The sequence below is a fragment of the Heterocephalus glaber genome, unplaced genomic scaffold (assembly GCF_053883595.1).
Source record: "Heterocephalus glaber isolate CG9 unplaced genomic scaffold, H.glaber_assembly_v1.0 deba00001610, whole genome shotgun sequence".
Lineage (NCBI taxonomy): Eukaryota > Metazoa > Chordata > Mammalia > Rodentia > Bathyergidae > Heterocephalus > Heterocephalus glaber.
The window spans coordinates 21017819-21043097 of record NW_028258381.1 but is presented as its reverse complement, the minus strand read 5'-3'; the positions used below and the strand labels follow the sequence as shown (position 1 = coordinate 21043097).

The 25279-nt window shown below is 54.7% G+C and overlaps 2 protein-coding genes across 15 annotated transcripts in view; both read left to right on the top strand.

Moving 5' to 3' along the window:
• Gtf2i (general transcription factor IIi) overlaps positions 1-5595 on the top strand; it is a 100332-nt gene extending 94737 nt beyond the window's left edge. For 10 of the 14 annotated variants that reach the window (XM_087196202.1, XM_087196200.1, XM_004840023.4 and 7 more), the window contains 5 exons: positions 634-662; positions 2362-2403; positions 3089-3130; positions 3461-3536; positions 4460-5595. In XM_087196202.1, coding sequence (XP_087052328.1) covers positions 634-662; positions 2362-2403; positions 3089-3130; positions 3461-3519 — 172 coding nt within the window. In that variant the 3' untranslated portion in view covers positions 3520-3536; positions 4460-5595. The remainder of the gene's footprint in view (positions 1-633; positions 663-2361; positions 2404-3088; positions 3131-3460; positions 3537-4459) is intronic. The other 4 variants (XM_087196201.1, XM_087196199.1, XM_087196197.1 and 1 more) reach the window with 1 other exon arrangement.
• A 6685-nt stretch (positions 5596-12280) lies between these two features.
• Positions 12281-23176, top strand: Ncf1 (neutrophil cytosolic factor 1). The gene is made up of 11 exons (XM_004840012.3): positions 12281-12678; positions 16762-16842; positions 17434-17509; positions 17685-17850; positions 18502-18557; positions 20080-20202; positions 20528-20635; positions 21373-21490; positions 22114-22221; positions 22320-22447; positions 22819-23176. The coding sequence occupies exons 1-11, from the start codon at positions 12322-12324 to the stop codon at positions 22944-22946; spliced, it is 1449 nt and encodes a 482-aa protein (XP_004840069.2). The 5' UTR covers positions 12281-12321; the 3' UTR covers positions 22947-23176.
• The last annotated feature ends 2103 nt before the right edge of the window (positions 23177-25279 follow it).

The following is a 25279-nucleotide window of genomic DNA, read 5'->3' as shown; positions in this document are numbered from 1 at the left end:
TGCCACCTGTTTTTATAGACTTAGTGAAACAGGGTTATCTCCAACTTTGCATATCATCCAAGTCTGCCTTCTCATTAGAGTGGACGATTTGAGTAATTTGGACAGAAATAATAGTGCCTACCAAGCCTAGACTTTACAGGAACATTTTGCCAACTTCTGTCATGGCATGCCAGAATCATGGCGTGACAGCATCATGTCATGGACCTCACATTAGTCAGGTTTGCTCCCAAGTCAGCCATTTGCCAAGGCCCCGATGGTCATGGTTACGCTGCCCTCTGCCCGAGTTAGGAGAAACTGCACTCGTTAACAAGTGCTTGTCAGTGAGTGACATCTGCCCTGGCTGAGTACCAGTCCATCCTCCCTGCTCTCTTCCATCTGCCATACCCACGGCTTACTTACCAGTCAGGTCCCTGGCAGCTTCCCGCGTCCGAGTGCAAAGCCCTCCCTTACTGATACCTACTTCTCTACATGTTTCACTCTTGAGGCCTTTCCTTATCTGCTCATTTTCTCCCAATTCCTTTTCCCTAAAAGCCCCATATAATACATAAGTGGCCTGGGTTAAACATTAATTGAATGAACACATAACTCTTTTAGATTAAAAATAAAATGATAACCATTTGTTTTTCTCCTTAGACCATTTCCAGGACTTGTGATTAATAACCGTGAGTATTTCAGAAACAAATCTGTTTTTGTTTTGTTTTTTCCTGTGATCTTGGGGTATGAGTAGATGGGTGTGTGTGTGTGTGTGTGGGCACGTGTGTGCGTGTTCATGTGTGCCTACAGGGCAGCCCTCAGAGTATAACATGTTAGCAAGCATGCAGCAGAACTGTCTAAGGCACTTCCTAGTTGAAAAGTTGGATGCGATTCTTAACTTTTCTTACCCTGTTTACTGTCAAAAAGTGGTAATAGTACTTTTTTGGAGGGTTTCGCAGCATTTTAAATGAGTCATGTAAACTAATACAGGTTAGCAAGCTCCTTGCCAATGTTTGTGAATAAAGTTTTATTGGAACACCACCATGTCTGCTTGTTTATGGTGGAATCAGGAAGTTATAGCAGGGACTGTGATCTGTAAAGGCTAAAATACTTACTGACTGGCTCTGTGAGAAGAAAATTTGCAAATCCATAGTTTAGAACAAATCGGCCTCCAGAAGGTGCTCAGAAGTTGCAGTCTGTGTTTAGTAGTAGTAGGGTTCCATCTGTCCTGAATTGCAGTGCTGGGTGAGAATGTCAGACATTGAGTGTGAGCTCGCCTAGTCTGTTAACTTGAGTGTTGTGGCCAGCAACATGTTGGGTTCCCTCATGTTCAGTGAACAAGTGTCATGTCCTTCCAGTCCCCTCATGTGTATGTCACTTTTAAGTAGTGCTTGGATGGGGCTGGGTTATGTTAATAGGTTTTGTAGTTGTCCTGTTAACTTCACTAGTAAAAATGTTCAGAAGTGCTGCTTTGAGCTTTTTTAATAGGCTTAGCGTTTCAGTCTGTTTTCTGATTGAAATGACTATTGTAAGTCTAGAGCATCTGTCCACACTAACTGCTGAGCCTGTGGTTTAGTCCCTGGAGCCACCTCTTCATCCTGCTCAGGAGTTTGCGGTGACCGTGCTTGAAGAGGCCTGGTTCTGATGAGCTCCTGCATGAGAGGCCCTGCATGCCGACCTGGCCTCCTGCTGCTCCTTCCCACTGTGCAGCAGGGCCCTGCTCCTCGCCTGCACTCACTCCAGGCGCGTGGGCTTAGCCAGTGTCCCCTGCCCGAGCTTGAGCAGTGCATTGTCATAGCATGTACTCACTTGCTGAGGTTCTGGTTTTAGTTTATCTTGTATTTCGGCAAGTGTGTGAATGTCTGGTAATGTCAGTAATTCAAGGGAAACAGACCTTGCATCATAGATTTTGACTCATCTGCCTGACATTCAGCTTTAATCATACTAGAGAACTTTGACATTTGAAGAAGCCCCATGATAATATTTTCTTTGAGTCCATTTTTTTTAGTCCATTTTTATAAATTCCAATTCATCCCCCCAATTTTTTTTTATTAAAAAAAAAAACATTGAGTTTATTTTTAGAGTTTATTTTGTCCTCATCTTTCAGTACTGGGGATCAAACTCAGGACCTTGCACTGGTGAGCCATGTGCAGTGCCACTGAGCTAAATCCCTGGCCATTTTGTCCTCCTCATTGTATGGTACACTCCGGTGGAGCTCAGGGTAATTACTGTGAAATTAGTGATGAGGTGTGGGGTACACCAGAGCCCTTAAGTTCTGTACATTCTCATTACAAGGAAAACAGTAAAGTGGCAGAGCTGGGCTGTGAGAGTAGCCGAGCAGAACAGCATCACTGAGTTGTTACCTAAACACACTCTTTAAATTTTCAGAGTTGGTTGATCAGAGTGAGTCAGAAGGCCCAGTGATTCAAGGTAAGCGACTCGGAAGGAAACTGCATTGGTGATCATGGGCTGCACCCCACGCAGTGTCCGCATACGCACAGGCGCACGCACATGCACACACGGGCGTGGTTCCCTTGGCACCTGCGTGAGGGGGCTGCAAAACGCACATAAATTGAGCTGCTCATCCTAACAGGCATCATGTGGGGAGCCCAGGGTCCAGTGTGGGAAACGCAGTGTCAGTGGAAAGGCCCTTCTTACTGTGCTGCTGGTGCCGTGCCTGGCTGACAGTTGCTGTAAGTTAGTGAGCCAGGTTGCACCGGGCAGGCAGGAGGAATGGCCTGCTGCTCAGTGGAAGTAATAAAGGCTTTTACTAAAGGGGGCCACAGGAGGATGGGGCATGGAGACAGAAGGAGTTTCTTGCTTTCCTGTGCAGCTCTGTTGGGTTGTTATTTGGGGTCGGGAAGCTCAGTGGCAGAGCCCTCCCTTACAGGGTGTGAGGCCCCAGAAAAGAAAAAGATTGATATTTAAGATGAGCTGTGTACTCTCACTTAATGACATTGTGGGGAACCAGGACTTTGAAAATGTCGTTGAATAATTGTGAGTGAGCTTCTTTGGCTGTTCTTTCATCTCGGCTTTGCCTTGTATACAAAGCCTGGGCTTTCTCCTGTACGTTCTGTAAATGACGCTAAGTACGTCTTCATGTGCTTCTCTTTAGAATCAGCGGAGCCAAGCCAGTTGGAAGTTCCATCCACAGAGGGTGAGTAGTCTGGCTGAGACGTGAAGCTGCTGAAGACTTACAGACGGGGTTAGTGTTTTGTTCCCGAGTGTGCCGCTGCGGGATGTGTGCGAGACACCCCACTCAGAGCCGACGATGCATGGCTTCTTCTCTCCATTCTCCCCAGTTAGCTCTTGAATTCGAAAGCAGCTAACTGGATGACCTCTGTGTAACCTAGATAGAAATAGCAGAGTGCCTCTGTGTTCCCTCTGTGCCGGGCTGGGAATCTAACCTCTCCATTAGGTGTGAGTGGGCTTTGCAGGGTTGTGAACAGAGTGCAATTAATTGCTGCCCTTACGTTTCTCCTGGTAGAAATTAAAGAGACAGACGGAAGCTCTCACATCAAGCAAGAACCAGACCCCACGTGGTAGACGTCCTCCCGCCTAGGGTAAAGAGCCCTGAGCCCTCATGTCCCACTCCCTGTCGTGCACATCTGAACCCCTGCATGTGCAAGCCCTAGCTGGGCCCTGCCCTCCAGCAGAGGCTCTCCTGGAATCAGCACCGTCTCTAAGTCAGAGTTAGAAATGCACCTTTTCCTTAAAGGACAATGTCCACATCTGCAGGCTAAACTTTGCCCTTCCGCTGGAAGCCCGAGTCAGTACCATTCCTGATGTCTCTCCCTCCTTTCGCTGTACAGTGTCTGCAGAGTCTGGCTGAGCTCAGATCCATTGTCCGTCTTGCATGTTGAGTAACAAGTCTGGTCCTGTTACTCCAGACATCATTAGCCTGGCCGGCTTCTTTTGTGGTGGTGGTGGTGTTTTCTGAGACAGGGTCTTTCTGTGTAGCCCAGGCTGGCCTTGAACTTAGAGCAGTCCTCCTGCCTCAGCCTCCCAAGTGTTGAGACTATAGGCGTGCACCACCATGCCTGGCTTGGCTCGCTAATTTTGGTACCTATTGAACTGAAAACCTTGTGCTTGTGAGGCAGGCAGTGGAACCACTGAGCTAAATCCCAGGCCCTTGGCTAGCTTCTTAACAGGAGGGCTAGTGTGGTTCTAGACAGAGCCAGGACTCTGGATCGTGTGCCCTCATGGCTTTCCCCAACCCTTGGCTGTTAGTGCTGTCGGGGTTGCTATGCAACATGCTGGCCATCAGTTGGCTCCAAAATACACCATGACTGGGTTTTTTTAAGCCAGTGACTTTTGCTGTAATTTGCCTTACACTGTCAGTTACGGACTTCGAGTTCGTATCATTCTCGATCCAAGTATTTGGTTATCAAATATTGCAGTTTTAGGTTGTGATATGTGTGAAGGTTGAATTTCTGTAGTCAGATTAACCTGTTTTCTTGCTTGTTTGTTTTCTCTCTTGTTTTAGCTTAAAGTATCAGTGGTTGAGAAGAACTTTTCGGACCTGTTACTGCCCCAAGCTGTGTAATATACTTGTATAACAGAAATACCTTCTATACAAACCTTTTTTTCTACTTTTAGATAGAAATGTCTACTTTTTCAGCAGTTCTGTGAATTGAATTAAAGAGCAGAGTGACTGTAGATTCGGAATGGCTGGTTTACTTTGGAATGTATTATAAGGATTTTACAGCAATGCTGGAAAAACGACAGGGAAAATGACAGGGATGAATCTCATGAGATTTTTTACGTATCCGGCAGAACCTTCAGCTATGGTGTGTATTTTCCAATCGAGTGAAGATATCTCCTACTGGAACATCTCAGCTTCTGCAGCCAAGGAAATTCCAATGACAGTCAGTTCTTTAGTTTTTCTATTTGAAAAATCATTTAAATAATCCTTTGTTCACAGCTCTCCTTAATGACTGAGTGAACAATTAGTATCTGTATATTTGACTAAACTTTTCCTAAGCTATCTATCATGGTTCATCTGTTTTTTTATCATAATTAAAAGAGAAACCGTCTGGATCACCTAACAGCGTGAGCTCAGTATCCCAGCGTGGATCCCAGAAGATGACAACGGTGGAGCCGCTTCCACTCGTCCTTTTCATCCAAATAAAATTCCCCGTGTGGCCCGGAGGTTGGAGGTCGGGTGTGAGTATCTGGGCCGGCGAGGATGCGGATGCGGACGCCCACCGTCCCGGGACCTGGGGTCCTTGGCTTCTCTGGATGCTGTTCCGGCTTGGCTCGGGTTCGAGGGCTTCACTGCCATCGTTGATTTCTAATTCTGCTTGTAACACGGAGGCACCAGTGTGGGGAGCCGAGGGGTCAGTAAGCTTAATCCTGCACCCTTGATATTCTACGCCTTTGTAGGAGAATCTTACCTGTGTGGAGACTTCACAGACAATAAGAGTTGTAAATCCCAGCTATCAAAGCTAGATTATGTGATGGCATAGAGTTTTCATTAGCTTTATCACAATATTCACAATGGAGAGTTATATTACATGGTAGCAGAAATAGGCATTTTTATGTGTTGCTTATATTTTACCTCAAATTAAACTGTAGATATAGGGTAATAAATAAAATCCATCCATGCCTTTCACACACTAACTCACTTCCTTGTGAGGTGTCTTCATGAGTCTGGGAGACTGGTGGGGACCAGCAGCAGGTGGACGCCGACTCCACGGTTCCAGGTGTTCCTGCTGTAGCTGCTCAGGCCGCACAGGGCCCCCGTCTCTGCTGACCCGGAAGCCCCCTCTGCTCTCAGGCCTCCGGGGTTTCTGGGGGTGCCGGCTGACAACTGTCAGCCTTCAGCCCACTTGGATGGGGGCAGCTGCTCCAGTGAATTCCACGGGCCCTCAAACATCACTTCTGCGCCACCCTCAGCCACACTTGCCAGCCCACCTCCTGCAGGGTGGGCACTGTTGAACCCAGGGCCATTGTCCTGATCAACATCCCCGGGCCTTTTTATATTTGAGATAGGGTCTCAGAGTCACTAAGTTGCCTGGACTGGATTAAACTTGAGATCCTCCTGCCTCAGCCTCCCAGAGTGTTGGGACTACAGGCATGCACCACCAAACCTGGCTCCCATGGTGGTTCAGCCTGCATCACGACTCTTCGCTGAGACTTGGACCCGTTGCACCTGGTGCATGGTAACATGGGGAAGGTTTCAGGTGTGCTCCTGTTCCCAAGCAGGTCCCCTGAGCTAGATAGGCCCAGCTCCTTCAGCATCAGTAAAACACCCTCTCCACTGCACCCCCTGCAGGGGACTTTCCTGACACTTAGCGGGTGGTCCAGCTGTCCCTGCTGCTTCCAGCCAGGTAACAGATGGGGTGGCCCCGGACCAGCTGCCATTGGCACCTGGGACTTGTGGAGGATGACAGTGACGTAGAGGAGAGGGGGGTCCTTGGCGTGGAGCTCCGAGGCCCAGCGCATGGTCAGGTGTCATAGGGCTGCTCGCAGGGTGGGAGCAGGTGGCAGCATTGGAAGCTCCATGGCTGTGGTGGCTGGAGAGCAGAGGGAGAGGGACCGGGGTCCTGGGGTCCCCTTCAGCAGCCTTCCCCCAGGCCCTGCCTCCTGCACAGATGAGCAAGGGTGGTCAGAGAGGCTGGGGTGTGCAGCGTGGGCCAGGAGCCAGCCTGTTCCAGTGGCTCCGATGAATTCAGTGGCCTGCAATGCATGGAACAGCGTGCCTCCACAGTAACTGTGAAACAGACTTGGGGGGGGCTGCAAAGTGAACAGGACCACACTCCAGCTGCGTACAGCTGTCATGCTGCTAAATCGCCCCCAGAAGTTCCCCCAGGCCTGCAGAAATGCCCTGTCACAGCTGGACCGAACCAAGTGCCCACCCACCCAGGTCATCGCTCCTTGGGGAGGGGAAGCCAAGGCTCTGTCCTGTTGCTGACACTCCTGGGCCACTGGAGCCAGAGTGCCCAGCCTTGCCTTCTGGCCTGGTCACTGCACACTAGTTCACCTGGCAGGCAGTACATTACAAGGGAGCTTTTTAAAAACGCTTATGCATGCAGTGCTTGCCTATAATCCCAGCACTCAGGAGGCCGAGGCAGGAGGACCAATTTAACCCCACCGTGGGTGACTTGGCAGCCTGGTGAAACCACCTGCAAATAAGAAAAGCCTGAGAGTGCAGCTCAGGTGAAAGCCCTGGGTTCAGTCATCCGACAGGGAGGAGCTCTGGGTGTGCTGGGAGCCCAGATCTCAGAGGAGGAGGATGTGCCTGCTGCAGCCTCACAAGCGGGGCTCGGGGCCTGGACCTTGGGCTGTAGGCCTTGTGTCTGAGTCACAGGCCACTTGTCCACCACTGCCACCGTGCCAGTGTGCACAGAGCGTGCGCCCCAGCCCGTGGGCAGAGCTTAAGGGCATCGCTGCCCTTGGAGGATGCCCAGGTTGTTGGTGTGTGCCTCAGTTTCCCTAGGAGGAAGGGGAAGGGGCAGGACGTTGAGAATGGTGTGACTGGGCTGTTATCTCCAGTGGCTCCTGCCGGGTTTAGGCTTGGCTCAGCAGGTGGCCACAGGCGGGGCCACTTGCCGCTGGCTTCTGCCCTGTGGGCAGGGTGGAGGCTTCCGGAGCTTTACTGGCTGCCAGCCAGCAGGTTCACAGGGCAGAGTGAGACTCAGCTCAATGCACCTGGGTAAAGAAATCCTGGCCCCTGGGAGTCTGGCCTGAAGAGCAGTGGGTGACTGAGCAGGGCCTTCCTCCCTCTGGGGAGAATTAAGAGTAGGCAAGGAAGCCAGGTGTGGCGGCGCATGCAGGAGGCTGACACAGGAGGGTCACAAGTCTCAGGACCCTAACCTGGGCAACTTCGCAAGACTTTTCAAAATTTTTTTTTTAAATTTTAAAGGGCTGGAGATACAGATTAGTGCAAAGGCTCTGGGGTTCAGCCCCTAATACACAAAAATAAAAGGACCCTTGCCTCTGGGTGTTCACATGTCACTTCCTCACCTCCACCACAGCCTCTCTACCTGGCTCACTGTGGGGGTTTTTGAGAAAGTAACAAAGTTGAGCCCTGAAAGCAAGTCTGACACAAGAGTGATTTGGACAGCCACTTCCTGCCCCATTCATAGCTGCAAGATCAGGCTGGGCTCGTGGCGCATGCCTGTGATCCCCATACTCGGGAGGCTGAGGCAGGAAGATCCCAGTGAGTTCAAGGCCAGCCTGGGCTACAACATGAGTTCAAGGCTAGCCTGAACTGCATAGTGAGACCCTGTCTCAAAAAAACAAACACAAGGATCTACTTCCTGCACCAGAGAAACCTGTGGGGTGACCTGGAAGGTTCTGTGTGCAGGGTTCACACACATGCTTGGGGTTTAGAACATGTCTTTCGGGAGGGTCACAGCTGAGAGACCGTTGGATCGGGCCCGTGCAGGTGCTGGGTGGGACATTGCTGCCCTCCCCACCTCTGTCACCACCTGACCGGCTGCCTTTGCAGGTTGCAGCTGTGGGCTCCAGCCCTGTGAGTCAGCTACCTCCCTGCCTGTCCTCAGAGGTGGTGGCTGCACCCCACTGCCCGCATCCTCGGGCTGGGGTCCTCCCAACACAAGCCCCTGGGGGTTGGTGATGGTGGCGGCTGAGTGCCTGCCATGTCCTCCCTTCTGAGCAGGCACCATGTGAACCTGGGCCCAGGAGGCTCCAGCGCTGGGTGACACTGCCCCCACAGCCCACCAGCTCCCAGCAGACTGGTTCCTGCCCCGTGACCGCTCTGACCAGCGCCCTCACGATGCCAGTGCCATCCTAACACCTGGGGCCAGGAAAGGAGGCGTTGGGAACGAAGCTGAGTCAGGCTCTGTTGGTACCCATGGCCTCCACTGGGGGTCTGACAGGATCCAGAGGTGGGGGCCCCTGAGTCCAGGCACCTGAGGGCCTGGTGAGGAGCAGAGTCTCCGCATCCCTCCTTGCCAGGCGGAGCCCCTTGGGGCACAACTTCCTCCCTCCTTCCCCTTCGCTCCTTTTGTGATACCCGAGATTGAACCCAGGCCTTCGCAGGGAGCTACATCCCCAGCCCTTTCATTTAAATAAATTTCATTTGTTTAAATTTTGATTCGGACTGGGCTCAAACTTGGCCCGCATTTCTGCAGACACCTGCTTGAGGCCTGTCACAGTCGAGTTGCCCTGGCCCGCTGCCTGTCACGCAGGTGCTCTGGACACGGGGTGGGAACTGGAACTCGGCCCGCAGCCATCTGTCCCCAGGGATGGGTCCGCAGGAGGGTCTCAGGGTAGAGCAGCACAGGACTGTCCTACAGCAGAGGCTGAGTGGTTCTGCTCCTGGTGCGCCACCCGGCTTCTGTCTCTGGGAAAAGACCCCAGAGGGCCGGGCCTGGGCCTCATGTCCCTCCCGAGCCCCTGCCCACTGTCCCCACTGGCCAGCTGTGGGGATTTCCTGGCTGAGGAAACGCAGCCCAGCCCATCTGGGGGAAGCCTAGTGGTGGGAGGGCAGGACTGTGTCATGTGGCCAGCGACAAGGTCCCCGGCAGGACCGGGAGGCCTGCGCCTGCCCCTCCTGTCTGCCTCAGACCTCAGAGCTGGCCGGCTCCCCACTCGCTCAGGCGTCCATCCATCCATCTGTCCATCCATCCACTCACATTGTCCTAGGGTCAGGCATAGAGCCCTGTGGCTAAGAGTGCGGGCCTAGGTCCAGACTGCCCGGGTTCAAATAGCCCCTGCTCCCCTAAAGAGAGCCTCGCTGTGAGAAGATGTGGTTTGGGGTTGTGTTTTGTTCTGTTTGTTTGAGAAAGGGTCTCGCAAGTCAGTGTGTTGCCCAGAATCAAACTTGGGATCCTCCTGCCTCAGCCTTCCATAGAGCTGGGATTATAGGCATGGTCACCATGCACAGCTGATGTCCTAAGCACTGAGCACTTACACTGGGGCCTGACACTCAGCAGCCAATGGATGTGGGGTGTGGGGATTCTGCTGTCATCCTGATCCCAGGGCAGGGCCAGCCAGGTGTCAGTCATTGTTACAACTTTATACTAGAGAGGCTGCGCGGTTTCCCTGTGTGCAACTCCCAACATAAAAGTTTTGTTATTTTTTAATTCTATCCTCCCCTAAAATCTTATCTATTCATTACCCGCTTCCTTAGCTTGTCTTCTCCTCTTGGTGGGGGAGCTGTGGATGCCAAGCAGCCCTGCCAGACCCTCACATTGAGCTATGTCCCCAACCCTTTTTACTTACTCATTTTCACTGAGTCCCAGTAAATTGGCCAGCTGGCCTAGAACTTGCCATCCTCCTGCCTCGGCCTCCTGAATAGCTGAGCTTACAGGTGTGCACCACCACATCTGGCTCCTCATTTTTCTTTAAAATTTTTTTTTTTTAATTTTAAGCTATTTGGTCACCTGTGTTTTCATCCAGGCATTAAAACAAATTCTGTGTCATCCTAACAGAAGGCTGGCAGAGGTCAGTACCAGGTCCAACCTGGTGTGGTGGTGCTCACCTGTAACCCCTAGCACTCTGTGAGGCTGAGGCAGGAAGGTCTAAAGTTGGGAGTCCAGGTTGGATAATGTAGCAACTTAACAAGACCCTGTCTCAAAATAAAAAATAGAGAAAGGCTGGGAGTCTAGCTCAGTGCAAAGGCTCTAGGTTCAACCCCCAGTACTGCCAACAACAAAAAATAAAGTCAAACCTGGGTTCTTTCTTAGCACGTCTTGCCTCTTTACCCAACAAGCGTAAGCCAGGCCCATCAGGGGCCCTGCAGGCCAGGGCCTGGTACTGTGGGACAGGCAGCACACCTGGCGGTTGTGCAAGAGCAGAAAGGCTGCTAGAGGAGGGAAGGAAGTGTGTCGTCAGTGGGGACCTTCCCTTCCCCTCCGCCCAGAGCCCGGAGCCCCCAAGCCCCTGCCCTGGGCCGCGCAGGTGAGACAGAGACTGGCTTCTCCACGGGGCCCCTTGTCACCTGCCCCCTTCCCCACCGCCCCTGGCCCAGGTCCCCCTGGCCTCGGTGCTGTCCAAGCCGGCCTCTAGCTGCGCTGAAGGCTCCCCAGGATGTGGCAACCCCTTGTCAAAGCTGAGGAGAGTCCCCGCCCACCCGGCTGGGGAGACCCTAGGGACACAACCCGGTCACCCAGCGGGGCCTTGGCTGGCCATCCCCAGGGCAGGGGCCTCTGGACCAGTGAGCAGGATGCAGGCGACAGGAGGCGAAGTCCTGAAGAGTGGAGGTGCCCTCAGGCCAGGGGCCGGGTCAGCCAGGCTGGGGGCCAGCGGAGCCCCGCGTGGCACCTCAGAGCCTGCGCGGTCCCGGCCCCTCCCGCTCCACTGCCCCAGGCCCCTAAGCCGGCCTCTGCGCCCCCATCCCACCCACTGCTCAGGACTGGAGCTTGGGCCTCGCTTAGAGCCCGGGCGCCATTCAGCAGTCCTCAGCCGCACGCACTCATTCAGCAAGTGACCGGGCCGGGGATTTAGCTCAGTGGTTTCGCCGCCTGCTGCGCAAGCGCAAGGACCTGAGCTCAATCCCCGGTACTCAAAACAAAACAAAACAAAAATACGTGTGCCCCTTTTTGGGCCGGAGATTTAGCTCAGTGGTTCCACCGCCTGCCTCGAAAGCACAAGGACTTGAGTTCAATCCCTGGTACCAAAAAAAAAAAAAAAAAAAAAGGGCCGGGGATTTAGCTCAGTGGTTCCGGCACCTGCCTCACAAGCGCAAGGTCCGGAGTTTGATCGTCGGTACCGACAAAACAACAACAACAATAAAAGCAAGTGACCATCCGGTATTGGTGAAGGACCTGGTTCGAGTTAGGGACGGGAGCTGGTGGGGCCGAGACCAGGGTCCCAGACAAAACAGGTTCTGCTAGGTTCACACTCTGGTGAGGAGGGGAGGCATTGCACAAAATTGAGACTGGGAGGCTGAGGCAAGAGGATCACAAGTTAGATAGATCCTGGGCAATTTAGTGACTTAGTGAGACTCTGTCTCAAAAAATAAAAAGGGCTGGGAACGTAGCTCAGTGGGAAGACTCTGCCTTCAATCCTCAGTATCTCAAAATGAATAAATAAAATTTAAATTAAAAAATAAGGAGCCAGGAGTTAGGTCCCGAGTTTGATCCCTGGTACCAAAAAAAAAACCCCCAAAACCCAAACAAACCCAGGATGTAGCTCAGAGGTGCCTCGCCTGCCTGGCAAGTGCAAGGTCCTGAGTTCGATTCCTGGTACCCACCCTACGCCCCAAATTGGAAATACATCATTGAGAATAAACTCTGGGAAGAAAACACAGGGAGATGCAGGTGTGGGAGTGAAGTTTCCTGTTTTATGTGGAGTTGTCAAGGAAGGAGGTGAGGAAACCTGCCAAGAAAAAGATGGGATGAGGGCTCGGCACCTCCAAAGGCCCTGAGGTCAGAGATGGTGGTGGATGTGTGTTACAGAGCCACAGAAAGGCCAAGAGGCAGGACCAGAGCGGCCACAGGGCAGAGGTGGGAGCGGACCCGAGGGCAGGCCATCCCCGCCCACATCGACAGCACTGGAGCTCAGGGGCCCCAGAAACTGAAAGAAGAAGCGGAGATCTCTGGGCCCTCCCCGCCCCCTGCCCTGACGCGACAGGAGCGACTTCCTCTCCCCAGGGCATTTAAGACCCGGCTCCGGCTCCAGAGCGCCCGGGAGAAGTCCAGGCCGAGCCACCAGCCAGCCATGGGGGACATCTTCATCCGCCACATCGCCCTCCTGGGCTTTGAGAAGCGCTTTGTTCCCAGCCAGCACTACGTGAGTACCTGAGTACCGGAGCAAGGGGCGGGGCAGCCGTCACCCGCTCCACTGCCCCTGAGGCCACCTGGACCGCTAGGATCAGTGGGCAAGGGCTCCGGCTGGGGCCTCAGCCTGCCGTCGGTCGCCTCCCTCCCAGGTCTCCGCTCAGCGGTGGCTCTGCGTCCCACCGTGCCACGTTAATCAGCCTCTCAGCAGGGTGACCCCACCGCAGGCCAAGCGTCCCCTCTCCTGCCCGGGGCCTGGGGAAATGTTGGCCACCTTGTCCCTGGGTCTCCACGCCCAGAGGAGGGCGGCAAGGGCTGTGCGTGGCGCTCGGAGGGAACATTTATGTCCAAGTCTCCATCTCTTTCCTTTCTCCCTCTCAACTTTTTTTTTTTTTGTACCGGGGATTGAACTCGAGTCCTTGTGCTTGCGCAGCAAGCAGCGAAACCACTGAGCTAATCCCCGGCCCTCTCCCTCTCAACTTTAATGTTGAAATAATTTGCTGCTAGCGCTTGTATGGTTTCAGTTTTCACATTAGTTCTCTGATCTGTTTGGAGTTTGTCGTGCTGTGTGGTGTGAGAAACAGCCAGTGTGGGTGGTAGGTGGGTCCTGGGCATTGAACCACATGTGCACGCACACACACACGCACACACACATGCTTGGCAGGCTCTCTACCCCTGAGCTGCACTCCTGGCCATATATCCCATGTTATCTTTACCAAAAAGGCCGGCCAAGCCAGGTGCGGTGGTGCACACCTGTAATCCCAGTCTCCTGGGAGGCTAAAAAGATTGAAAGTTTGCACCCAACCTGGGCAATTTAGTGATTTATTGAGATCCTGTCTCAAAAGAAAAGACTGAAGTTTGATCCCTGGTATAAATAAATAAATAAATAAATAAAATAAAAGACTCAAAAAAGGCTGGAGGTGTAACTCCGTGTGAAGGCCTTGGGTTCAATCCCCAGCACTGCCAAAATAAAAAATAAAAGAAGCCAACCACTAGTATTTAAAGCTTACCTTCGCTCCTGTAACCTGAGACGCCACATCAATCATAAACTAAATTCCCTAGATGTTTGCAGCTGCTTTTAGATTTTTTTTCTTTTTGGTACCAGGGATTGAACTTGAGACCTTGTGCTTTCGAGGCAGGCAGCAGAACCACTGAGCTAAATCCCTGGTCCTGCTTCTAGATTTTTCTATTCTGTTCCATTAATCATTTGCTCTTATACCAGTGGTATAGTTTTGTTTTTTTTTTGGTACCAGGGATCAAACTCAGGACCTTGCGCTTTCGAGACAGGCACCAGAACCACTGCACTAAATCCCTGGCCCAGTGGTATACTTTTAAAGAAAAAATTGTGCCAAAATATCCATACATAAAATTTACCATTTTCACCATTTTAAGTATGTAGGTCACTGGCACTAGCAATTCACTTTTCATCTCTGGAACTTTTCATCTTCACAAGTGGAAGCTCTGTGCCTACTAAGTAGTAGCCCCCATGTCCCCTCCCTTGGGCTCCCAGAGTACTGGGGACAGGCGTGCGGGTCCTGCCCTGCCTGGTCTGTGAGTCTGACTGGTCTAATAACTTTCTGTAAATGGGATTATGCAGTATTTATCCCTTAGTGACTGGCATTTTGCTTAGCATAATAGCATGATGTGTCCCAGGGTTGTCCATCTTTTTAAAAATTTTTTATTTTTTTGAGACAAGGTCTCACTATGTAGCTCAGGCCAGCCTCGAACTGGTGATCTTCCTGCCTCAGTCTCCTGAGTCCTGGGATTGCATGCATGCGCCACCACACCTGGCTCCATCTTTTTTAAAAAAATAGGTATCCCAGCAGGTGTGAAATACACTTTTTTTTCAGTATGGGGCATTGAACTCAGGGTCTTTGCATTGAGCTACATTCCCAACTCCCTGTTTCTTTGTTTTCATTGAAATAAGGTCTTGCTAAGTTCCCTGGGCTGATCACAAACTTGCAGTCACCCTGCCTCAGCCTCCTGAGTAGCCTGGGTTACAGGTGTGTGCCACCATGCCCAGCTCTCTCAGCTGTTTTTATATTTCCTTTCTGAGGCCTTGGGATTTAGCTCAATGGTTCTGCCGCCTGCTCCGCAAGGGCAAGGTCCCAAGTTCGATCCCTGGTACAAAAACAAAACCAAACCAAACCTCAATAAGGAAATATACATTCCTTTTTCTTTTTTTTTTTTGGTACCAGGGATTGAACTCGGGTCCTTGCACTTGCGAAGCAGGCGGTGGAACCACTGAGCTAAATCCCTGGCCCTGTTTGGGTTTTTTTGTTTTGTTTTGTTTTTGGTACTGGGGATAGAACTTGGGTCCTTGCACCTGTGCAGCAGGCGGCAAAACCACTGAGCTAAATCCCTGGCCCCTACTGTTTGGTTTTTTAAATACAGCTAGTGTGAGACAGAATTCAACATCATATAGCTCACCTGGGTAAAGTGTGTAATTCAGTGTGTTAAGTATGTTCAAAGCTTTGGAACCATCACTAAGGTCAGCTGTAAGACATTTTCCTCACATCTCCTCCCCAAATAAACCCTGTACCTATAAGCAATCTCTCCAGGTCCCCGCCCCAGCCCAGGACGATACTGATCCACTTCCTGTCCATAGAGATCTGTCTGTTCCGGAAATCATATACAAATGGAATCACACATTCCCTTCCTGAGTTATTATTATACCTGACTCTTAGGGACACACATGCTGGACCTGGGATCAAGGTCCTGCTTCTACCCCCAGGTGATGAGAGGAATCTGAGTTGACTAGAAAGAAACTGTGCTAGTCGGTTTTGCATTAGTACAACAAAATATTTGAGGATAGGGAGCTATAAAGAAAAGAGATGCTGAGATTCCATCCTACTCCAGAAAGAATGGCCCTCATCAAGCGCTCAAAAAATGACAAATGCTGGTGGGGCTGCAGAAAAAGAAGCCTTTCTTCTTTTTTTTGTTTTGGTACTGGGGATCAAACTCAGGACCTCGAGCTTGCAAGGCAGGCAGTGGAACCACTGAGCTAAATCCCCAGCCCTTGGTAATTTTCTTCTTAATGGAGGGAATATAAACCAGCACAACCACTATGGAAACCAGTATGGAGATTGCTTAGAAAACTAAAACAGAAATCCCATTCAACCTGGCTATGCCTCTCCTGTGTACATTCACCCCAGAGCTGAAGACCTCATAGTACAGTGACCCACGCACACCCATGTTTATAGCACCACAAGGCGCACAACTGAGTCTTGGGAATGGCCTACATGTCCATCAGCAGTGAGTGGATAAAGCAGAGGTGGTATCCACACACAGTGAGTGCTACTCTGGCACAAAGAAAGACAAATTTGAGTCATTTGTAGGAAAATGGATGCACTTTGAGGCCACAGTGCTGAGTGAAATAAATGAGAATGTTAAATATTCCGTGGTTTCTTTTGTATGAGAAACCCAAAATGTAAATAATTCAAAGAGCAAAAGAAAAGACTGATGACAGGAAATAGGGAGATGGACTTGTGGGGTTGGGAGGGGATCTGGAGAAGAGGGGAGGCAGTAGGAGGTAGAAGGGGAAGTAAAAATGATGAAGTTGCGATATGCATGTGTGCCAACTCCCTAGGACGAATAATGTAATCATCATGTTTGCAAATATATACTAATCTTAAAAAGAAACTTAAAAGACACTTGTTGGGATCACAGTTTGGGAAGCTGAAAGCCCAAGCAGCATGGCACTGGCTGTGGTGGGGACCTCAGGACAGCGGCCTCTGATGGCAAAAGCACAGGAGCGGCCCCAGGGCTTGCCGGAAAACCACGCCCAGTACAGCTGTGCAGGAAGGAGCCCCAGGGACCCGGGAGCGGACCTTAATCCATCCCGGCCACGCCCCGTGACCTAAGCACCGCCCACCATCCCCCTCCTCTTAAAGCCACCTCTTAACCTGGCCAACGCGATGACCAAGTTTCCACCCTGAGCACCCTTGGGGCAGAAGGCACATCCAGACCATGGCAGAAGCTGCCCCAGGTCCCAGAGCTAAGAGCGGGATCTCCCGAGTCCATGGAGCCCGGCTCCCGGGGGATCTCCCTGAGCCCAGTGCCCCAGGCCCACCGAGCTGACCCGGCCGCCCCGCAGGTGTACATGTTCTTGGTGAAGTGGCAGGACCTGTCGGAGAAGGTGGTGTACCGGAAGTTCACCGAGATCTACGAGTTCCACGTAAGTGTGGGGCCGAGGGGGACCCGCAGACTTGCCCAGCCCATAGCTAGGGCACTTTTTTGAACTTTATGAAAAGTGGTACCAAGTGTCAATTTTCATTGCTGTCAGGTATTCATAACAAAATTCACCATGTTAGCTATTTTGGGGTGTGCAATTCAGTGGCATTAGGTACATTCGCAACGTCGTTCAACCGGCACCAGCACGTGTCTCCGGCTTTTTCCTCTTCTCAGACAGGAGCTAACTTGAGGGGTGAGGGGACCAAGTGGGCTTTTCCCCCCCAGAAGTGGGGGCTGAACCCACTCAGCTTTGCACTGAGCTACAAAATTGCTAGCTTGCCCAGGCTGGGCATGCAATCCTCCTGCCTCAGCCTCTCTGCTCCAGCCAACTGGGGTTCTAAAGAGGCTTCCCGTGCTATGGGACTGAGGCTGGGGAGGGGTTGGAAGGAGGTGGGAGTCACACCCAGGCCGGGGAGAGATTTGAGGGTCAGAGCGGAGAGGCTGCGCTGGTGCCGGTGCCGGAAGTGGGGTCGGCTGTGTCTTTCAGCGAGGAAGGAAGGGTGCATCCTTCACATTGCTGACTTTTCCCATCTAGAAAATCTTAAAGGAAATGTTTCCCATCGAGGCAGGAGAAATCAACCCCGAGAACAGGATCATCCCGCACCTCCCCGGTGAGGCCGGGCCCAGGCCCCCCATATCACCCCCCCACACACACACACTGTGTCTCCCAGCGGCCCTGGGTCCCCCCTCTTCTCCACGGTCCCCTACCTTTCCGGGTCCCCTCACCTCCCCCGGGGTCCCCCACCCTTCCGGGTCCCCTCACTTCGGTATCCTCCACCGCCCCAGCTCCGCGCTGGTTCGATGGGCAGCGCGCCGCCGAGAACCGCCAGGGGACGCTGTCCGAGTACTGCTCCTCGCTCATGGCTCTGCCCCCCAAGATCTCCCGCGGCCCGCACATGCTGGGCTTCTTCAAGGTGCGGCCCGACGACCTGCAGCTGCCCGGGGACAGCCCGTGAGTGGCGTGGACTCCTCCTGCCTGGGCGGGGCGGGAATGGGGCGGACAGCGAAAAGGCGCTTGCAACCCAGAGAGGCCAGAGGGGCCCAGCGACGGGCAGGGCTCCAGCTCACGCTGAGCCCCAGCGTAATCCCGTCTCACCGTGCTGAGCGCCGTGCCCTGGCTGGGGACCGCAGCCCTAGGTCCTCCGCCTGACGATGTGACGACCTGGCCATGGACCTACAGTCACCCCTCTCACCCCCCTGCTGGGATTTGAACCCAGGGCCTTCACACTCGGCTACATCCCCACCTGTTTATTTTTTTATTTTTAGACAGGATCTCACTAAGTCACTGAGTTTCTCAGGCTGGGCTGAACATGGCAATCCTCCTACCTCAGCCTCCCAGAAAGCTGGGATTACAGCTGTGTGCCCTGCGAGCAGGGACCCCCTCCAACCTCTGACTGAGGTTCCTGGGCTTTAACGGGCGGGGGTGGGGAGGCCACAGAGGCAGAGCGCTGGCGTCTTTCCCCCCACACTCCTGGGACGGCCTGGCGCCCCGTCATTCCCGAGCCCTCCCCCGTTTCCCTGTCTCCTGGCTCCGGAAAGTCCTCCCACGGGTCCGCCCTCAGCGGGGCGTGAGCTCCTCAGACCTGGATTCTCCCCTCCGCAGGGTGAGGAAGCCAGAGACCTACCTGGTGCCCAAGGACGGCAAGAGCAGCGCCGCTGGTGAGAGCAGGGCGAGGGCCGAGGGCACCCTCGGGGACTTGGAGTGTGGGGCGAGGAGCAGGAGGTGCCCCTGGAGAGCCGCGGGTCCCCTTGCCGGTGGCCACAGCGACCAGCACAGACCTGGGTTTCTGGCAACTGGGGTGGCGGGGACCTTTGGCACAGGGAGGCTGGGAAGGGTTAGGGAGCCAGGTGGCCTCCAGAGGTGACCCAGGGCCAGGGTTTTAATCGGGATCGCATGGCAGTGGTTAACAGTAATCCCTAAGGTTTACCGGCCACTTACTCCGTGGCAGGCACTTTTTAAAATGTATCAATTCTAAGTGGGATGTCGGGGCCCATGCCTGTAATCCCAGCAGGCTGCGAAGCTGAGGCAGGAGGATGGCAAGTTTGAGCCCAGCCTGGGCAGCCTAGCAAGACCCTGTCTCAAATTTAAAATAATAATAATTAATAATAATAATAAAAAGGGCTGGGGATGTAGCTCAGTGTGAAGGCCCTGGGTTCAACCTCCCAGTACTGAAAAAAATGCATAAAGTATTAACGCATAAAGCCAGGCACTGGCTGTGTGTAGTCCCAGAGGCTGAAGCAGCAGAAGGGTTGCCTGAGCCCAGGAGTTTGGGGCCCGGCCAGGCAGCATAAAGTGAGCCCATCTCAAAGGAAGCATTTGATACTCACCTGATCAGGTGTACAGCAATAGGGGTAGGGGCCCTGCTGCCGCAGTCCACAGCAGATGTGCTTGACGGAAGCGAAGCTCCTCCCTGGTTGAGGCACTGAGTCCCACAGGGGGACCCGAGCCTGTCCCCTGGGGGCCCAGCCAGTCGTCAGGTGACCCAAGTGTGGCCCAGGATGCAGCTCCCTGGCACAGCCGGCACTTGGCATGAAGGAGGTCCTGGGTTCCATCCTGGCACCACAGGGAAAGAGGTGTGGCCCAGAGCGCCGAGGGCAGGACACGGCGCCCCAGGCCCATGACACAGGCCATGGAGAAGAATTCCCAGGTGCTAGGGGCTGGCAGGGTCTCTCCCTTCTCTTGGGCCTGTGCACCTGGTGACCCCTGCCCTCCCCTCCGGACCCTCCTCTCCATGTGGGACTGGGGACAGAACCCAGGCCCTTCATGCTGAGCTCGGGCCCAGCCCTTTAAAAAATTTTTTATTTTGAGACAGGCTCACACTAAGTCATTAAGTTGCCCAGGCTGGGCTCAGATTCGCAATCCTCCTGGATCCCTGGAAATCTTTTTTTGGTTTTTTTTGGTACTGGGATGGAACTCGGGTCCTTGCGCTTGCACAGCAGGGACGAAACCACTGAGCTAAATCCCAGGCCCTATCCCTGGAAATCTTGCAAAGCTGGCTCTGCAGAGTCCCTGAGGCACCTCCTACCCCGTGGGAGCCCTGGAGAGGCTGCACCAGGCCCGGGTCCCTCTGGAGCTGTCACTGTCTCGGAGGAGCTGGGCGCTCGGTGACGGGGGCTGCAGGAATGAGCTCGCCCAGCTGTGGATTTCGGGGGCCCTCACCCGCCCACCCCCACCCCGCAGACATCACGGGCCCCATCATCCTGCAGAGCTACCGAGCCATCGCCGACTACCAGAAGACTTCGGGCTCCGAGATGGCTCTGAGCATGGGCGACGTGGTGGAAGTCGTAGAGAAGAGCGAGAGCGGTCAGCCCCCCACCCTGCCAGGGCCCTGGTTCCCTGGGGCTGGGGGCTGGTCCCTTTGTATGGTGCAAGCCAGATGGCATGCCTGTGGGTACAGCCTGGCTGTGCACTTTGGGTCTGCTCCTGGGGGAGGGGATTCAGAGCTGTCATCCCATGGGCTGTGAGTGGGGGCGTGGGATTTCAGTGTCAAGCACGGAAAAGGTGACATTGGTGAATTAACGCTGGATGTCCATGTGTCTTCCGGGTGTCTCTGTGTCTTCAGCACCCTCATGGTGAGGGAGGCCTCCAGGCTCCACCCCTCTCATTTACCTTCCCCACCCTGGCACAGGCTGGTGGTTCTGCCAAATGAAGGCAAAGCGTGGCTGGGTCCCGGCATCCTTTTTGGAGCCCCTGGACAGTCCTGATGAGGCTGAGGAACCAGAGCCCAACTATGCAGGTACCCAGCCTTCCAGAGCCCAGGGGAACGGGAGGAAGAGGCGGGAGGGAACTGCGCTAAGGAGAAGGCAGTGACTTCGTTGGTGGCTGGATTGCTGCCTGGGCCAAAGCCTCATTGTCTCCTACTTGGGGACCCTGGTAGGTTGTGACATCTTTGGTGAGAACAGGAAACCAGGAGGTGACAGGGAGGGGAAGGGTGGAGGTGACAGAGGTGGCAGCTGAGGCTGCCTGGAGGTGGGGCATCATCACTGCTCAGAAGGGGGACCCTGGCAGCCCTGCGGCTGGATACACAGGGCCTGTGCTGAGTTTGCAGTCAGTTAGGCTTGATTGGCCACATTTTTAAATTGAGAGATTACGGGCCAGGGATTTAGCTCAGTGGCACCGAACCTGCCTCACAAGCAGGAGAATTTTACCCTTCAGTGGGGGATTTATGGCTCTTGTGGAAAAACTGGGAAAAGCCACTTCCAGACTTGGCTGCAGTTGAGTGGCCCTGAGGCCCCATGACCGGAGTCCCCCACGAAAGACGGGTACCTGGCCCGGCCCCTGAAGTTGAGAGACTGGTTTCTGGTGAGGGAGGCGGCAAGTACGGGGCGAGCTCATAGGACGCAGTGGGCAGATGCTCCTGGGTGGGCGTCAGAGGAGCGGCCGGGCTCTGCGTGCTGCTGCACAGCTGGAAGAAGCCGGAGACCCGGAGGGGGTGAAGACCCCACCCCACAGCCCGTGCCCATCATCCGCCAGGTGAGCCCTACGTCACCATCAAAGCCTACACTGCTGTGGAGGAGGATGAGGTGACCCTGTCCGAGGGGGAGGCCATTGAGGTCATCCATAAGCTCCTGGACGGCTGGTGGGTGGTCAGGTAGGAGACCCCAGCCCGCGCCAGCATTGTGGGGCTGCTGTCCTGCCCCAGGGCCCCTTTCCCCTGGGACTCGGGTCCCTCCCGCTTGGTGCGGCTATTCTCCTCCCGCCCCACAGCCCCTCGTTGCCCGTGGCGACCGGGACCTCGGGACCCCTTAGTCCCCTTTTTCCTTTGAAAATGGGCATTGCATTTCCTTTCTTCTCTCCAATGAGCGTCGAATCCTGGTTAATTTTGTTTTTTTCTGGCTTGGGGGAAGACGGCCTCCCGAGATGTTGGGGCCTCCGGAGACAGAGCCCTGGGTCGCCCTTGTCCTGTGGCTGTGGCCTCCCCACTCCAGCCTGCCCCCCCTTGTCAACCCCAGCAGGCACGTGGGAGGCACCCACCAGCCGAGCAGGGGTTTTGCCGCTGTTTTTTCACCTTGTAATGTTTGTGTTATGCAAAGACTTTTGGGTTTTTTGCTCCCAAATATACTGTCGAGCATGGAAAGGAAAATCTTTTCAACAATGGTGCTGGAACACCTGTATATCTGTATGGCGAAAAAATTAAAGTGCTGGCACAGAGGGGAAACTGAGGCCTGCGTCCCCCCTCCCTCCGCCTTGGGGCTCAAAGCAGCTGTCTCGCAGAAAGGAGGACATCACCGGCTACTTCCCGTCCATGTACCTGCAGAAGGCGGGCCACGACGTGGCGCAGGCGCAGCGCCAGATCAAGGGCCGAGGGGCGCCGCCTCGCCGGTGAGCGAGGGTCCTCGGGGCCGGGTGTGGGGGGGCGGGCCCGGCGCGGACGCTGGGAGCGGCCAGGGCCCCGGTGACCTCGGATCTCACTGGCCTAGGTCGACCATCCGCAACGCGCACAGCATCCACCAGCGGTCGCGGAACCGCCTCACCCAGGACACCTACCGCCGCAACAGCGTGCGCTTCCTGCAGCAGCGGCGCGGCCAGGCGCGGCCCGCACCGCAGAGTGAGCACGGGGAAGGCGTGGCCAGAGGCGGAGGGGGGCGGGCGAGCACCACAGGGCCGAGTCATGGGAGAGGAAGGAGAGACCAAGGGCAGATACTGGGCGGGGCCGGAGCAATGGGGCAGAGTCATACGGGGAAAGACCTGAAGGCGGGACCAGAGGGCGGAGGGAGCCCTAGTGGTGGTGGGGCGGGACCAAAATTGAGAGTCGTGGCCAGAGGGCACAGGGGGCGGTGGCCAGTCCTAGAAGGCAGTCAGGGTGTGGAAGGACCGAAAGTGGGGGCCAGGGGAGCTTCTGGGCGGGGCATAAGTGACGAGGCGGAGCCAGAGGGTGAGGTGGGCGGGGCCTCTGACCCACCTTGCTGTACTGTTCAGAGGAGAATCCACGGAGTCAACGTGGGAAGCCGCAGCCAGCGGTGCCCCCGAGACCCAGCGCCGAAGTCATCCTGCACCGCTGCAGCGAGAGCACCAAGCGAAAGCTGGCGTCCGCTGTCTCCGTGTGAGGCCAGGTGCGGTCGCCTCGGCCCCATCCTTGTATATTCGTGTGTATAGCCTGCAGTCGGTGCCCTGGAGCCCTCAGCCCAGGAGATCATCCACATTCTCAATAAACGTTGCTTGGAGTGAACAGAGGCCCTGAGCGACGTTGGGTGGGGTGGGGTCTGTCCCAGAGACCCCACTTCCACCAACTGGGAATTGAAACCAGAGCCTTCACACTGAGTTACATTCTCAGCTCTTTTTTTTAAATTTTTGAGACAGAATCTCTACGTTGCCCAGGCTGGGCTCGAACCTTCGACCCTCCTGCCTCAGCCTCCCAGAGTGCTGGATTTCAGGCATGTGCCACCACTCCTGGGCATGGGGATATTTCTGAATGACAGGGGCCAGTGAGCTCCGCTGGGTGCTGGGTGCAAGCGGCAGCAGCAGAGGTCCCTGCTTGCACACTTCCTTGCTCTCGGCCAGGAACAGGTATGCAGAAGGCCAAGAGCAAAAGGGAGTCCCAGTCCCAGACCTTTAGCCTGGACAGAGGCCCCTGCTCGATGGAGCTCTGCCCCCAGGGCGGTGAGCACAAGCGCAGTAGGAGACTGGCTGTGTCCAGGGCGGGGCCACGCGGCCCCGAAGGAAAGCAAAGACACGCAGGTACAGAGGGTCCTCGCCACTCCGCTGTTCCTGCCCACCTAGGAGGCTGTGACAGAGCCACATTCACGGACGGACCCCAGCACCGCCGCCGAACTGTGTTCGGCCTCAGAGCCCTTGCTGGGGGCTCTGTCCGCCACGGTGCAGAGCGGAACTGCAGAGGACACAATTTGTAGTGAAGGCCACCCCAAGTGGCACAAGGCGCTGCTCCCCAGCTCGGGCAGTGGCTGTGAGGTGGACAAGGCCGGTCCCCTTAGAGGTGAGACACAATCACGCGGACGGACGCTTCTGGAGAGAATGTTCTGTCAAGAGGGTTGGGAGAGCCCTTCGGGGCCGGGACTTCGCAGGCCCTTCCTTCGTGGGAAAGTCTGGCATCAACCGCTACCACAGAGCTATGGGGAAATGAATAGACCCTGCCTGATCACTGGCGCCTACGACCTTATAATTCTACGCAGAATAAGCTACTTTCATCGTTTTTAATTTTTTTTTTTCCTAAGCTGAAACCCTTAGCAAAGCCTCGCTCCCGCGGTTTTTCCCTATTTCCGGTCCCCAGGAAGCGGCCTTGCGTCAGTGCCAGCCTCTCCCGTGTGGTTAGGAAGAGATGTCCCCAGGGCCCGGGAGGGACAAGACCACAGGTGCCGGCTCTGTCAGAGTTGCCGCCACCGCCAGCCATTTCCTCGAGGCTGGACTCAGTTCCGAATCTCTAGTTCTGGGAGCAACATTGGCAGGTGGGGATTTTACAGGTGAGGAAACCAAAGCTCAGAAAAGGTAGGTGATTTGCATACACAAGAAGGGGACAGGGCTAGGAAGCGGAGCCAGGTTACCTGGCGTTCCCAGGTTACCCCGCGCCCAGCTCGGTCTGTGGGTCAGGCTGCACGCTTGGGCTGCTCGAGGGTGCAAGTGCCTAGGGGTGCACTCCAAGGGAAGGTGGCCTGGTATCAGGGGCTCAGCAAGGATCCCCAGTCTGTGTCGGAGGCGTGGCCAGCTCTGTCCTCTGCCCCTCCTGGGACAGGACAGGTACAGCACTGCCTGCCCCGGGAATGGACAGAGATGAACAGACCACCACGCCACTCTGAAATGCTCCCATCTGGAGACACGGAGACTGGGGACCGCTGAAAATGACTCCTACTCATTCCACCCGCCCCACAGTGACAGTCCTGGACAACAGCCACCCTACCCCAACCACCCTGGTCCCAACACACACCCAGGACAGAGGGAGTCTGGGGCCTTGGGAGTTCAAAGTAGAAGGCCCTGGCCATGGCGGGATCTGCTAACGGCCAGGAGCCCCACTGTGACACTTGAGTGCAAGGCAGACCCCTACTGGGTCTGTGTCCACCGCAGGTACAGCAGCTGCTGTGAAGTAAGGGGACTGCTGAGCCACCACATCTGGTGTGAATCCTGACGACTTCTTCCACAGTGTGACCTCGGGCAAGCGAGTCAGCCACGCTGAGCCTCAGCTGCCCATCTATGAGAGGGCCGCTGTCTTCTCACTGCAAGCCTCGAGCCCCTGATCCACATCTGCTCAGGTTCCCCAGGACCACCCAACCCTGGCCCCAGCACACTCTAGTCCCTCCTGTGTCCCTTCCTCAGGATGTGGTGGCTGAGGTTGCAGATGCACCTGTAGTCAACAGCCCAGGACAGGAAGTGCCTGGGGCTGTTTCCGGGCTGAGGCTGGGCTTCCAGCTGGGCCCAGGCACTTTATGCT